Source organism: Dendrobates tinctorius, unplaced genomic scaffold, assembly GCF_039654945.1.
Source record: "Dendrobates tinctorius isolate UK_male_01 unplaced genomic scaffold, ASM3965494v1 ptg000308l, whole genome shotgun sequence".
Classification (NCBI taxonomy): domain Eukaryota; kingdom Metazoa; phylum Chordata; class Amphibia; order Anura; family Dendrobatidae; genus Dendrobates; species Dendrobates tinctorius.
The window spans coordinates 3,085,512-3,097,772 of NW_027361975.1; the positions used below are offsets into that span (position 1 = coordinate 3,085,512).

General features: G+C 43.0%; 1 protein-coding gene across 1 annotated transcript in view; it reads left to right on the forward strand.

Moving 5' to 3' along the window:
- LOC141073593 (membrane-spanning 4-domains subfamily A member 4A-like) overlaps window positions 1-12,261 on the forward strand; it is a 92,992-nt gene that overhangs the window by 11,222 nt on the left and 69,509 nt on the right. The window contains exon 2 of the mRNA XM_073560880.1: window positions 7,051-7,247. Within this exon, the coding sequence (XP_073416981.1) occupies window positions 7,077-7,247 (171 nt within the window). The 5' untranslated portion in view covers window positions 7,051-7,076. The remainder of the gene's footprint in view (window positions 1-7,050; window positions 7,248-12,261) is intronic.

Genomic DNA, 12,261 nt, shown 5'->3' on the forward strand with positions numbered 1-12,261 from the left:
TCCAGGTAGGGGGACCTGGGGAATGGGGGCTGGATGAATAGGTATGAGGTTATCATCATTCCAAAAATGTGTAGAAGAATGTGGCAGAGAGTTAGAAATGAGTGTGGGGATGTGTTGAGGAGGGCCAGGATTTGGGGATACATCGCCAGCAATGAGGAGTAGCAGAGCGTTAGAAGGTAAGAGCAGGATAAGACATAATGTGGCCGTGTGTGTCTGGAGAAAAAGGATTGTTGTGAGGAGGAGTTGAGATGGCTGGTGAGGATGGAGGGGGAAATGACTAGTTCCTTGCTAGGTGGGGGGATTACAGGAGATAGGAAAAAAATAGAGTAGTATGGGGGTGAAAGTGAAAAGAAGCCGAAACATTGTAATGGAATCATGTTAAGCTTATTGCAGGTGGAGCAGGCATTCCAGAGTGCTCCACCATCCATTCTAGCATCTGCCCCTACCAAGAGCCCATTCATTCTAGCATCTAAGCTCATCCTTGCTAACAGCTACCCCCTATCAGGAGCCAATCCATTCTAACATTTGCCCTTACCAGGAGTCCATCCATTCTAGCATCTTCCCCTACCAGGATCCCATCCATTCTAGTATCTGCCCCCAACCAGGAGCCCATCCATGCTAATATCTGTCCCCTACCAGGAGCCCATGCATTCTTCGTAGCAGAACTGTGATACCCATTCTAGCATCTGCCCCTACTAGAAGCCCATCCATTCTAGCATCTTCTCCTACCAGGAGTCCATCCATTCTAGCATCTGCCCCTCTACCAGGAGCCCAACCATTCTAGCATCTGCCCCCTACCAAGAGCCCATTCATTCTAGCATCTGCCCTCTACCAGGAACCCATCCATTCTATAATCTGCCCCTACCAGGAGCCCTTCCATTCTAGCATCTGTCCCCCTACCAGCAACCCATCCATTCTAGCATTTGCTCCTACCAGCAGCCCATCCATTCTAGCATCTGCCCCCTACCAAAAGCCCATCCATTCTAGCATCTGTCTCTACCAGAAGCCCATCAATTCTAGCATCTGCCCTCCTACCAGAAGCACATCCATTCTAACATCAGCCCCCCTATCAGGAGCCCATCCATTCTAGCATCTGCCCCTACCAGGAGCCCATTCATTCTAACATCTGCCCCCTACCAGGAGTTTATCCATTCTTCGTAGAAGATCTCTGATACCCATGGAATAGAATGTGTGAACAGCTCTGCAGAATGGTCCATCTGAGGCTCCCTACAGTCAGATGGGCGTTTGGAAATGTTTAACGCAGGGGGAAGTAAGAGTGATTGGGGTGCCCCCTCTGAGGATTGTACTGGGTGTGATATTAAAGTGGCGGAAGAGGACGAGAGGCCACTTGATGCAGCACTTGCCATCCACTGTAGCACATGCTCTAAGCCTCATCTACAAGGCGTACCGCTGCCAAAGAAAGGGAGTCGAGTAGGCTGGCCAGTAACAGATGTTGTCAGTGATCTTTGGATAGGACGACACGGTGTTTGTTCAGTTGAGTGTTCATTCATATTAACAGCTAGCCCATGTACATGTAAAACATCAAGCCTTTTCCCTCTTCCACCATGACCTTGCTTTTTAGCACTCATGTTGTAAGTAGCCTTCCCGCTTATAACCTACTGTATTGTAACCTTATTCCCACAGCTGTCAGTCACCTGTCACTAAATGAACAATCACTATTTAGTTTCTCAGATATAGTCCCTGAACAACACTTACCCAATGATTTTTCAGTGGAAATCTAGCCTTCTGATTTGCCACTGAAACACCATTTTATCACAAACGTTTTGGAGTAGCAAATGGGGCCTTCGGAGACTGCTTCACAATTTTTGCCCAATCTGCTTTGATGCTGGAAGATCGATTGCTCACAGGACAGGATAGGCAAATCCGATCTATTTAGCTGACAAGTTCACTTTCAGGAGCAGCACTAGCGCAAGAGCGACCTCCCCGCTCTCTGACAATGAAGACGATGGCGCCAGCATAACAAGATGTCCACTTTTTATATAGCCAGGGACATGTGACTTCGGCAGCCAATCACAGGACACCTTGTGTCATGACGTTGTGGATGGTTTCTGCGCCCTGATTGGTTGTCGGAATCAACACACATAAAGTTAAGTGAAAAAAAAGCACTGCTGCAATCTCTTCAGATACTCCTTTAACCTCTCCACACACCCTCCCCTCATCAAACATGTCACCTCAACTCATCATACGGCACCACTATCCTAGCCAATGTAAGAACAAACGCATTAGTGGAAACGTAATGATTTACCGAACTGTGACCGAATTTTGTCAACTTTGAGTAAAAATGCTCGTGAAAGCGAACAGGATTCTGAATGTGCTAGGTTCATGCCGAACTTGAATTGGCGAACATTTTCCAAACCCGTTCGCATATCTCTACTTGTTAAACACAGCTATTTCTCCTTTGCTGGTCAGTTTTTCATATAAACACAGGGAGTTAGCATGGGGGGTTTCACCTTCATTAGCTAACATAGAGGTGGCAGTATGGGACGGCAATTTTCTTTTCAATGATACCAATCCTTTTACAGAAAAATTAGAATTTTATGAATGCTATATAGATGACCTGATTGTAATCTGGAAAGATACTGAAACAGAAGTGGATAATTTTATTCAATACATCAACAATAACACAGGTCAACGAAAAAAATTTTTTTTTCTGGTGTCCAAAATATTTTAATGAATTTGGGGTATTTTTGGGGTGCTGATTCTGAATATGTCATCAGTTTTGCCAGATTGGCTCAAGTTTTTGAGATTTTTGGTATCTTATTTATAGCACTTGTTGGTAAATGCGACGCATCATCTCATTAATTTCTTTGGATTAGTACTTGAACTGAGCAGTTCTCAATATAGTTTTGTGTTAATTAGTGTTCTAAAAGTTTGTTCATAGCTTGATTTTTGCACTAACTTTATGTTGTTGTCTGTTTTCCAGTGAAAAGCATGAACTCATCATGAAGAAGTTGTCTTAACGATCCAGACTCATTCTGTTACATTTGTGGTGAATATACACTGCCAAAACATAGAAGAAACATAACAGACTTCGTAAAAAAAGTGTATTTTGCCTATTTTGGGGTTATGCTTGGGGACCAAGACAAGTTTTGGGCACCACACATAGTGTGCAAAGCATGTATCGAATTATTACGAAAATGGAGCAAAGGACAAAGAAAAAGCTTCAAATTTGGTGTTCCAATGGTGTGGAGAGAGCCAAAAAATCATCATGATGATTTTTGGCACCAAAAATGCTGTTGACCAGTGTCATTAATACTTTAATTGATTCAATTTTAAATTCATACATACTTTTTTTGTGTGTGGATTATGTATCTGAATATTAGTTACACTTGCAGCCAGGAGATTATTGCTGTCGACTAGATGGTTTAACAAGATAGAGAAGAAACAAAGAAAATGGCTCTAATCAGATGAAATGTCAGCTGTAAGTTACTGATGCATATATTTATTCAGTATCTACACCACCTAAGGGTCCGTTTACACAGATGACCAGTGGCACTAAAGGACTGTTGATCGATAAACCATTACCAACCAGCAATCAGTTAATAGTCTGTTTGCACATACAAACTGCAGTAAATGATGCGCACTGAACTATCTGTAATAGATTTCTCAGCGCTCATAGGATGCCATTGTTGTCAGCAGTGCTACTCCTTTTTACACAGGACGAGGCACCACAGTGAGCACGTTTTGCTCGTTCATTGGGTGATTAGCATTCTTTCATACGCTGAAGGATTATATATTAAGTATGCATGTTCAACAATTATCTTTCCGTGCCAAAATAATGAGAGAATGTTTTAATGCATTTTTATTACTTATCGCAAAGTCAAAAGTTTACATACACTAATTTTACTATGCCTTTAAACAAGTCTGGACTTCTCATATGATTACGTCATGTGTGTGGAAGCTCCTGATAAGTTTTTTGGCAACATCTGACTTAATTAGGAACATACTTGTGGATGTATTGCACGCCTGAAACACACCACTGTGTAGCATCATGGGAAAGTCTACAAAAATCAGCCAAAATATCAGGAAGAGAATTGTGAACTTGCACAAGTCTGGCTCATCCTTGGGTACAATTTCAAGATACCTGAAGGTGCCTCGTTCATCTATACAAACAATTATATGCAAGTACAAAGAAGATGGGAATGTCCAGTCATTATACCACTCAGGAAGAAGACAGGTTCTGTGTCCCAGAGATGAACGTGCTTTGGTCCGGCAGGTGCATATCAAGCCAAGTTCAAAAGCAAAAGACCTTGTGAAGATTATGGTAGAAGCTAGATAGTGTAAATATCCAACATGAAATGAGTACTGTATCAACATGGGCTGAAAGCCCATTCTGTCAGAAAAAAGAAACATAAAAAGCCAAATTAATGTTTGCAAATGCACACTGGAACAAAGACCTTAATTTTTGGAACCATGTACTGTGGTCTGATGAAACTAAAATTGAACTTTTTGGGCATACTGACCATAGGTATCGTTTGGAGGAAAAAGGGAGAAGCTTTGAAGCCTAAGAACAACAGCCCAACTGTGAAACACAGGGGTGGCAGCATTATGTTGTGGGGATGTTTTGCTGCAGGAGTGACTGATGCACTTCACAAAATAGATGGCATCATGAGAAAATAAGTTTATGTGGCAATACTGATGCAACATCTCCAAACATCAGCCAGGAAGTTAAAGCTTCGGGAGAAATGGGTCTTTAAAATGGACAATGACCCGAAGCAAACTGCCAAAATGGTAATAAAGTGTCTTAAGGGCAACAAAGTCATTGTTTTGTAGTGGCCATCACAAATCTCTGATCTCAATCCTATTGAAAATTTATGGGCAAAGCTGAAAAGACATGTGATAGCAAGGCGACCTACAAACCTGGATCAGCTACACCAGTTTTGTCAGGAGGAATGGGCCCAAATTCCAACCTATTCCAACTATTGTGAGAAGCTTGTGGAAGGATATCCCAAACATTTGACCCAAGTCATTCAGTTTAAGGGCAATGGTACCAAATACTAATGAAAAGTATATAAATTTTTGACTTTGCAGTAAGTAAAAATGTCTTAAAACAGTCTCTCTCTCTCATTATTCTGGCATTTGGCAAATATTAATAATTATGGTAATCTTTAATGACCTTAAACGGGAAAGGTTTATTCTGATTTCATGTCAGATATTGAGAAAAACATGCTTATTATGTGTCTCTTTATATAGTGTATGTAAACTTCTGGTTTCAACTGTTAGTAGCTGGAGGTCACATTAGATTCATCACATGTGACTGCTCAGGAACACAGCAGAATGTAAACATCAATTTAATTATGAAGTTTCTTCATTTCTAATAGGCTTTACGTTTCTTTAATAATATCTGTGCCCAAAATACAACCCTTTAATTTTAGGTAAGCAAGCTCCAGGTCAAAGGAGGTAACGGTGCTTCTTACAAAATTAGAATGTTATCAAAAAGTTAGTTTATTTCAGTTCTTTAATACAAAAAATGAAACTCATATATTATATAGAGTGATTACAAACAGAGTGATCTATTTTAAGTGTTTATTTCTCTTAATGTTGATGATTATGGCTTACAGCCAATGAAAACTCAAAAGTCATTATCTCAGTAAATTATAATACTTTATAACACAAGCTTGAAAAATTATTTTAAAAAAAGAAATGTTGGACTACTGAAATATATGTTCAGTAAATGCACTCAATACTTGGTCGGCGCTCCTTTTGCATCAATTACTGCATCAATGCGGCGTGGCATGGAGGTGATCAGCCTGTGGCACTACTGAGGTGTTATGGAAGCCCAGGTTGCTTTGATAGCAGCCTTCAGCTTGTCTGCGTTGTTGGGACTGGTGTCTCTCATCTTCCTCTTGACAATATCCCATAAATTCTCTATAGGGTTAAGTTCAGTCAAGTTTGCTGGCCAACCAATCATGCACAGCAATATACTGTTGTTTTTAAACCAGGTATTGGTACTTTTGGCAGTGTGAACAGGTACCAAGTCCTGTTGAAGAATTAAATTTCCATCTCCATGCTTCCCTCTATCAACAAGCTTGTTGAAGTGCTCCAAAACTTCCTGGTAGATGGCTGCGCTGACTTTGGTCTTGCTAAAACACAGTGGACCTACACCAGCAGATGACATGGCTCCCTAAACTATCACTGATTGTAGAAACTTCACACTAGACCTCAAGCAGCTTGGATTGTGTGCATCTCCACTCTTCCTCTAGACTCTGGGACCTTGAATACCAAATGAAATGCAAAATGTACTTTCATCTGAAACAACACCTTGGACCACTGTGCAACAGTCCTGTTCTTTTTCTTCTTGGCCCATGGTAAGATGCTTCTGGCGTTGTCTATTGGTCATGAGTAGCTTGCCACAAGGAATTCGACACTTGTAGCCCATGTCCTGGACACGTCTTTGTGGGGATGCTCTTGAAGCAATGACTCCAGCAGCAGTCCACTCCTTGTGAGTCTCCCCCAAATTTTTGAATGGACTTTTCTTAACAATCCTTTCTTTCAAGGCTGCAGTTATCCCTATTGCTTGCGCTCCTTTTTCTACCACACTTTTTCCTTCCACTCAACTTTCCATTAATATGCTTGGATAAATCATTCTGTGAACAGGCAGCTACTTTAGCAATGACCTTTTTGGCTTTCCCTCCTTGTAGAGTGTGTCAATGACTTCCTTATGGACATGTCAAGTCAGCAGTCTTCCACATGATTATGGATCCTACTGAAACAGACTTTTTTGTTAATCATTCTTACTGAGTTTACTGAGATAATGATTTTTTGGGCTCTCATTGGCTGTAAGCCATAATCATCAAAATTAACAGAAATAAACACTTGAAATAGATCACTCTGTAATGGACTCTATATAATGAGTTTCACTTTTTGTATTGAAGAACTGAAATAAATTAACTTTTTGATGATTTTCTAATTTTGTGAGACACACCTGTATGTATCATAGTTATAGCAAGTCATAATTTTAATATAGTAATCAAACCCACAAATCTTTTTCTTACTCTTTTGAAACCATAATACTATCTTGTAATACAGGAGCCTGGAAGATACACAACTGAGTAATGGCATCAAATATACCAACTGTGACTGGCCCCTATATTGTGATGCCACAAAGACAAAGTAATTTATATAATGCACAGAATCCATACACTGTGCCAACCACAGGTCAACCAATACAGCAACTAGGAAGATTTCATCATGAATTCCTTAAAGGGCAACCTAAAGCACTTGGGGTAAGTTTTTCTTACAGTTATGCATAAATATGTGGAGGTTAAAGGGATAGAAAACCTTGCTACTTTCTCTTTTGTATTTATCAGTGGAAATTTGTTGATGCCCGCCATGCATACATGCATGCATTCATGGACTTTAAGTCTCCTCACTCCGACATGACAGACCTTGCCAATCTCCACAAGGAGAAACATTACTCTTTAGATCAGTCTTAAGCCTCTCACCTAGCCAAATCAGATCTCATAATTTGCACTGACGAGGGGCAATACCCCAAAACACAGTGTCGGCAAATTGAGATTCTGGTTTGCTTTTATCTTGTCATATGGCAAGGCTCGTTAGAGTCGATATTGACTTTTAGGATTGCTTCGACCAATAGGTGCCACTAAAGTTTTAGTTCTCTATCTCTCTCAAGATACAGTTTTCATATTTTAGAAAACTGGCGCAGCCCAAGAGACGACTGTGCAAGATTTGGATTCTGGAGGGTGTTAGTCTTAGATCAGTTGCAGAACAAAGAGCACTGGTAGGGTGATAAACAGAGATGAGGGAGGAGATAAAGGGTGATGCAGGGCTGTGGTAAGCTTTGTGGGTGAGAGAAGTTTGTATTGTATTCTGTTACAAATGGGCAACCAGTGTAATGGTATAAGGTGGAGACATCGGTGTAGCGGCTGGACAGAAATACAGCCCTGGCTGTTGCATTCATGACGGATTGTATATTAGAAAGTTTATTTAGAGGGAGACAGATCAGTAGAGAGTTGCAGTAATCCAGACAAGAATGAATAAGAGCCACAGCAAGAGTTTTTGCAGTTTTAAAGCCCTGTGAGCCCTGCTTTCCTTGGTAAAGACCATCAGCATGTCAGAGCAAATAGCATATCAATGGTGGTACTTGATGTCAGACGTCAACCAATCTCATGTTGATGGCCTATCTAAGTGCAGCAGCGGACAGCCCCATAAAAAAAAGAATGGAGCACAGGCCGCACCTGCGTTCTACTGCTAAATTCTGGCAGGGATAAAAGTTTCCCATTTTGCTGATTGGTTCAGGTCCCAACAGTCGAACCCTCCAAGATCAACAAGCTATCACCTATCCTGTGGATTCCAGTTGAAATGTGATAACTTGTTTGTGTGATGGACACCGTATCAGACTCACCACCAGAGACTGTATGCATGTCCAAAGACATGCTGGGAAACACAAGAACTGCTGCAGTGAAATATGAACACAGCTCAAAGCATGCTGCAGGAGGAACAGGACCTGCAACACGTTACCACTAGGGGAGTGACTGGGGGCGGAGTTAAGTGCTGAACTCCTAGCAGGGATAGTGGGACGCAACAAAGCAGGGAGAATAATCAGTAAAGCCAAGGTCAGACCAGAGAGCAGCACAGTAACAAGCGGGTAACACAAAAAGTGGTAAGAAGCAAGCAAGAAGTCCAAAGCCAGAGAGAGCAACACAGGAACAGGGAAACAGGCGGACGGGAAGTCAGGGACGTAGCCAGGGTGGAACCAAGAGTAACACAGAAAGTACAGGATCAGCAGATGAATATCAAGCAGGAAACAGACCGGGTCATACACAGAGCAATCATACAGAAGCAGGCAATATACACAGGTATACAAGGGTCAGTTACTCAGCCAGGAATGGACGTATCACTGACAACAAGCATAGCACCAGTGCGGTTACTTATAGCCCTCCCCAAACCAAAGAGAAGCCACATAGGATTAACCCTAGAAGGACCGTAACAGAAATTCCAGGCAGACCATGACAGTTTGCACTGACAACCCCTTTAACCTTTCAAAATTAAATCAAGCATGCTTTGAACTACACAGACCCTGTAGTATTTTCTCATGCTATAAATGATACATACAGGTGCTTTATTTCAGTTCTTCAGTACAAAATGTGAAACTCATATATTATATAGAGTCATTACAGAGTGATCTATTTCAAGTGTTTATTTCTGTTAATGTTGATGATTATGGCTTACAGCCAATGAAAACCCAAAAGTCAATATCTCAGTAAATTAGAATAATGAAAAAAAAAAAAACCTGCAAAAGCTTCCTAAGCATTTAAAAAGATTCCTTAAAGGGAAGGTGCCATCCAAAAAATTTTTTTTCAGCAATTGAAAAAATGTAAAGAATTAATGTTTACATTTTCTTAAAAAATATTATCATTTGTTTTTAATTTTGCAAAATATGAAAAATAATTTTAAAAAGTTTGGCATTTCCACTTGTTAACACTAGGGGGAGCAGCTACTGAAATCTGGCACAAAAACCTATGACATCTAGGAACACAGTGATCAGCCATTTTGATGGGGCCTGCAAAGTTACTGACTGTCTTTGCATGTAAAGTCTGGATCAGAACAGGTCATCAATCAGAAGAAATGTTTCCTGGATTTCTGTGGAGCAGACAAGCAGACAGTCCATCCATGTGTATAAAACACAGCACTCTATGTACAATCCCTGGCACCGAACAGGGCGCCCCCCATAGACCAGCACACTGCTCTCCTGAAATACTCTGTGCTGCTGACACTCTGCTCCTTCCACCATATATCAGGCCCCTGTCGCCTCGCTTTCACACATCGCCAGGACAGGATCTGAGGAGAGGAATGGGGTCTTCGGTCACTGAGGATGGCAGGTAGGAAGGATTCTGGGAGCAGGGTGACAGCAGCACAGAGTATTTCAGGAGAGCAGTGTGCTGGTCTATGGGGGGCACAGAGGGAGATATATGAGGGAGGAGCAGGGTGACAGCAGCACAGAGTATTTCAGGAGAGCAGTGTGCTCGTCTATGGAGGGCACAGAGGGAGATAAATGGTGGAGGAGCAGGGTGACAGCAGCACAGAGTATTTCAGGAGAGCAGTGCGCTGGTCTATGGGGGTCACAGAGGGAGATATATGGGGGAGGAGCAGGGTGACAGCACCACAGAAATCCAGGAAACATTTCTGCTGATTGATGGCCTGTTCTGATCCAGACTTTGCATGCAAAGACCCCATTCCCCTCCTCAGATCCTGTCCTGGCGATGTGTGAAAGCGAGGCGACAGGCGCAGTCCGGGGTGACGCTGGGAAACAGGGTGGGGGAAATGTAGCCATACAGTAATGATAAAAATGAGACCCCTCTCTTCAGCTGCCTCACCAGCCCTCCCCTGACTGCACCTATTACCCCTGACCCGTGTGCAGGTGCTCAGCCAGAACCACCCTAGAATGCTTTTAGCAGATAATACTGCCATAGTGTTCTCACATAATACCGCCATATACTTCACACATAATGCCGCCATATAGATCATACCACCATGTAGATCACACATAAAACCAGCAGGGTGACAGCAGCACAGAGTATTTCAGGAGAGCAGTATCACACGGGATAGGATTAGATGCACGGCTCAGCAGACAGTATCACACAAGAGAGGATTAGATACACAGCTCTGCAGACAGTATCACATGGGATAGGATTAGATACACAGCTCAGCAGACAGTATCACACAAGAGAGGATTAGATACACAGCTCTGCAGTCAGCATCACACAGGAGAGGATTAGATACACGGCTCAGCAGGCAGCATCTCACAGGAGAGGATTAGATACACTGCTCAGCAGGCAGCATCACACAGGAGAGGATTAGATACACGGCTCAGCAGACAGTATCACACAGGATAGGATTAGATACATGGCTCAGCAGTCAGTATCACACAGGAGAGGATTAGATACACGGCTCAGCAGGCAGTATCACACAGGGGAGGATTAGATACACGGCTCAGCAGACAGTATCACACAAGAGAGGATTAGATACACGGCTCTGCAGACAGTATCACACAGGATAGGATTAGATACACGGCTCAGCAGTCAGTATCACACAGGATAGGATTAGATACACAGCTCAGCAGACAGTATCACACAAGAGAGGATTGGATACACAGCTCTGCAGTCAGCATCACACAGGAGAGGATTAGCTACACGGCTCAGCAGGCAGCATCACACAGGAGAGGATTAGATACACTGCTCAGCAGGCAGCATCACACAGGAGAGGATTAGATACACGGCTCAGCAGTCAGTATCACACAGGAGAGGATTAGATACACGGCTCAGCAGGCAGTATCACACAGGGGAGGATTAGATACACGGCTCAGCAGACAGTATCACACAGGAGAGGACTAGATACACGGCTCAGAAGGCAGTATCACACAGGATAGGATTAGATACACGGCTCAGCAGTCAGTATCACACAGGGGAGGATTAGATACACGGCTCAGCAGTCAGTATCACACAGGAGAGGATTAGATACACGGCTCAGCAGGCAGTATCACACAGGGGAGGATTAGATACACGGCTCAGCAGACAGTATCACACAGGAGAGGATTAGATACATGGCTCAGCAGTCAGTATCACACAGGATAGGATTAGATACACGGCTCAGCAGGCAGTATCACACAGGGGAGGATTAGATACATGGCTCAGCAGGCAGTATCACACAGGAGAGGATTAGATACACGGCTCAGCAGGCAGTATCACACAGGGGAGGATTAGATACACGGCTCAGCAGTCAGTATCACACAGGAGAGGATTAGATACACGGCTCAGCAGACAGTATCACAGGAGAGGATTAGATACACAGCTCAGCAGTCAGCATCACACAGGAGATTAGATACACAGCTCAGCAGGCAGCATCACACAGGAGAGGATTAGACACACGGCTCAGCAGGCAGTATCACCCAAGACAGTATTACAGATATGCCCACACTGGTGAAACTTCCAGCCCCCCCCCCAATTATACACTAGACTATGGGCTGTATATATCACTGTCCTCCTCAGACAGCCATAAAAGCTGTCATAAAAGGGAAGGTGTCAGATTACCGGAGATCACTGGGGCTGTGAGTAAGGAGGCGGAGACAGAGCAGGAGGACAGTGGAGCTGGAGCAGGAAGCACAGTGCAGAAAGTGGAGCTCAGCAGATAGCACTGGGGCTACAGTAAAATGGCACCCAGCCACACCTACAGCAGTGAATGGTGCAGCCCACAGGAGCGTGCCCAGTTCACTGCTAATGA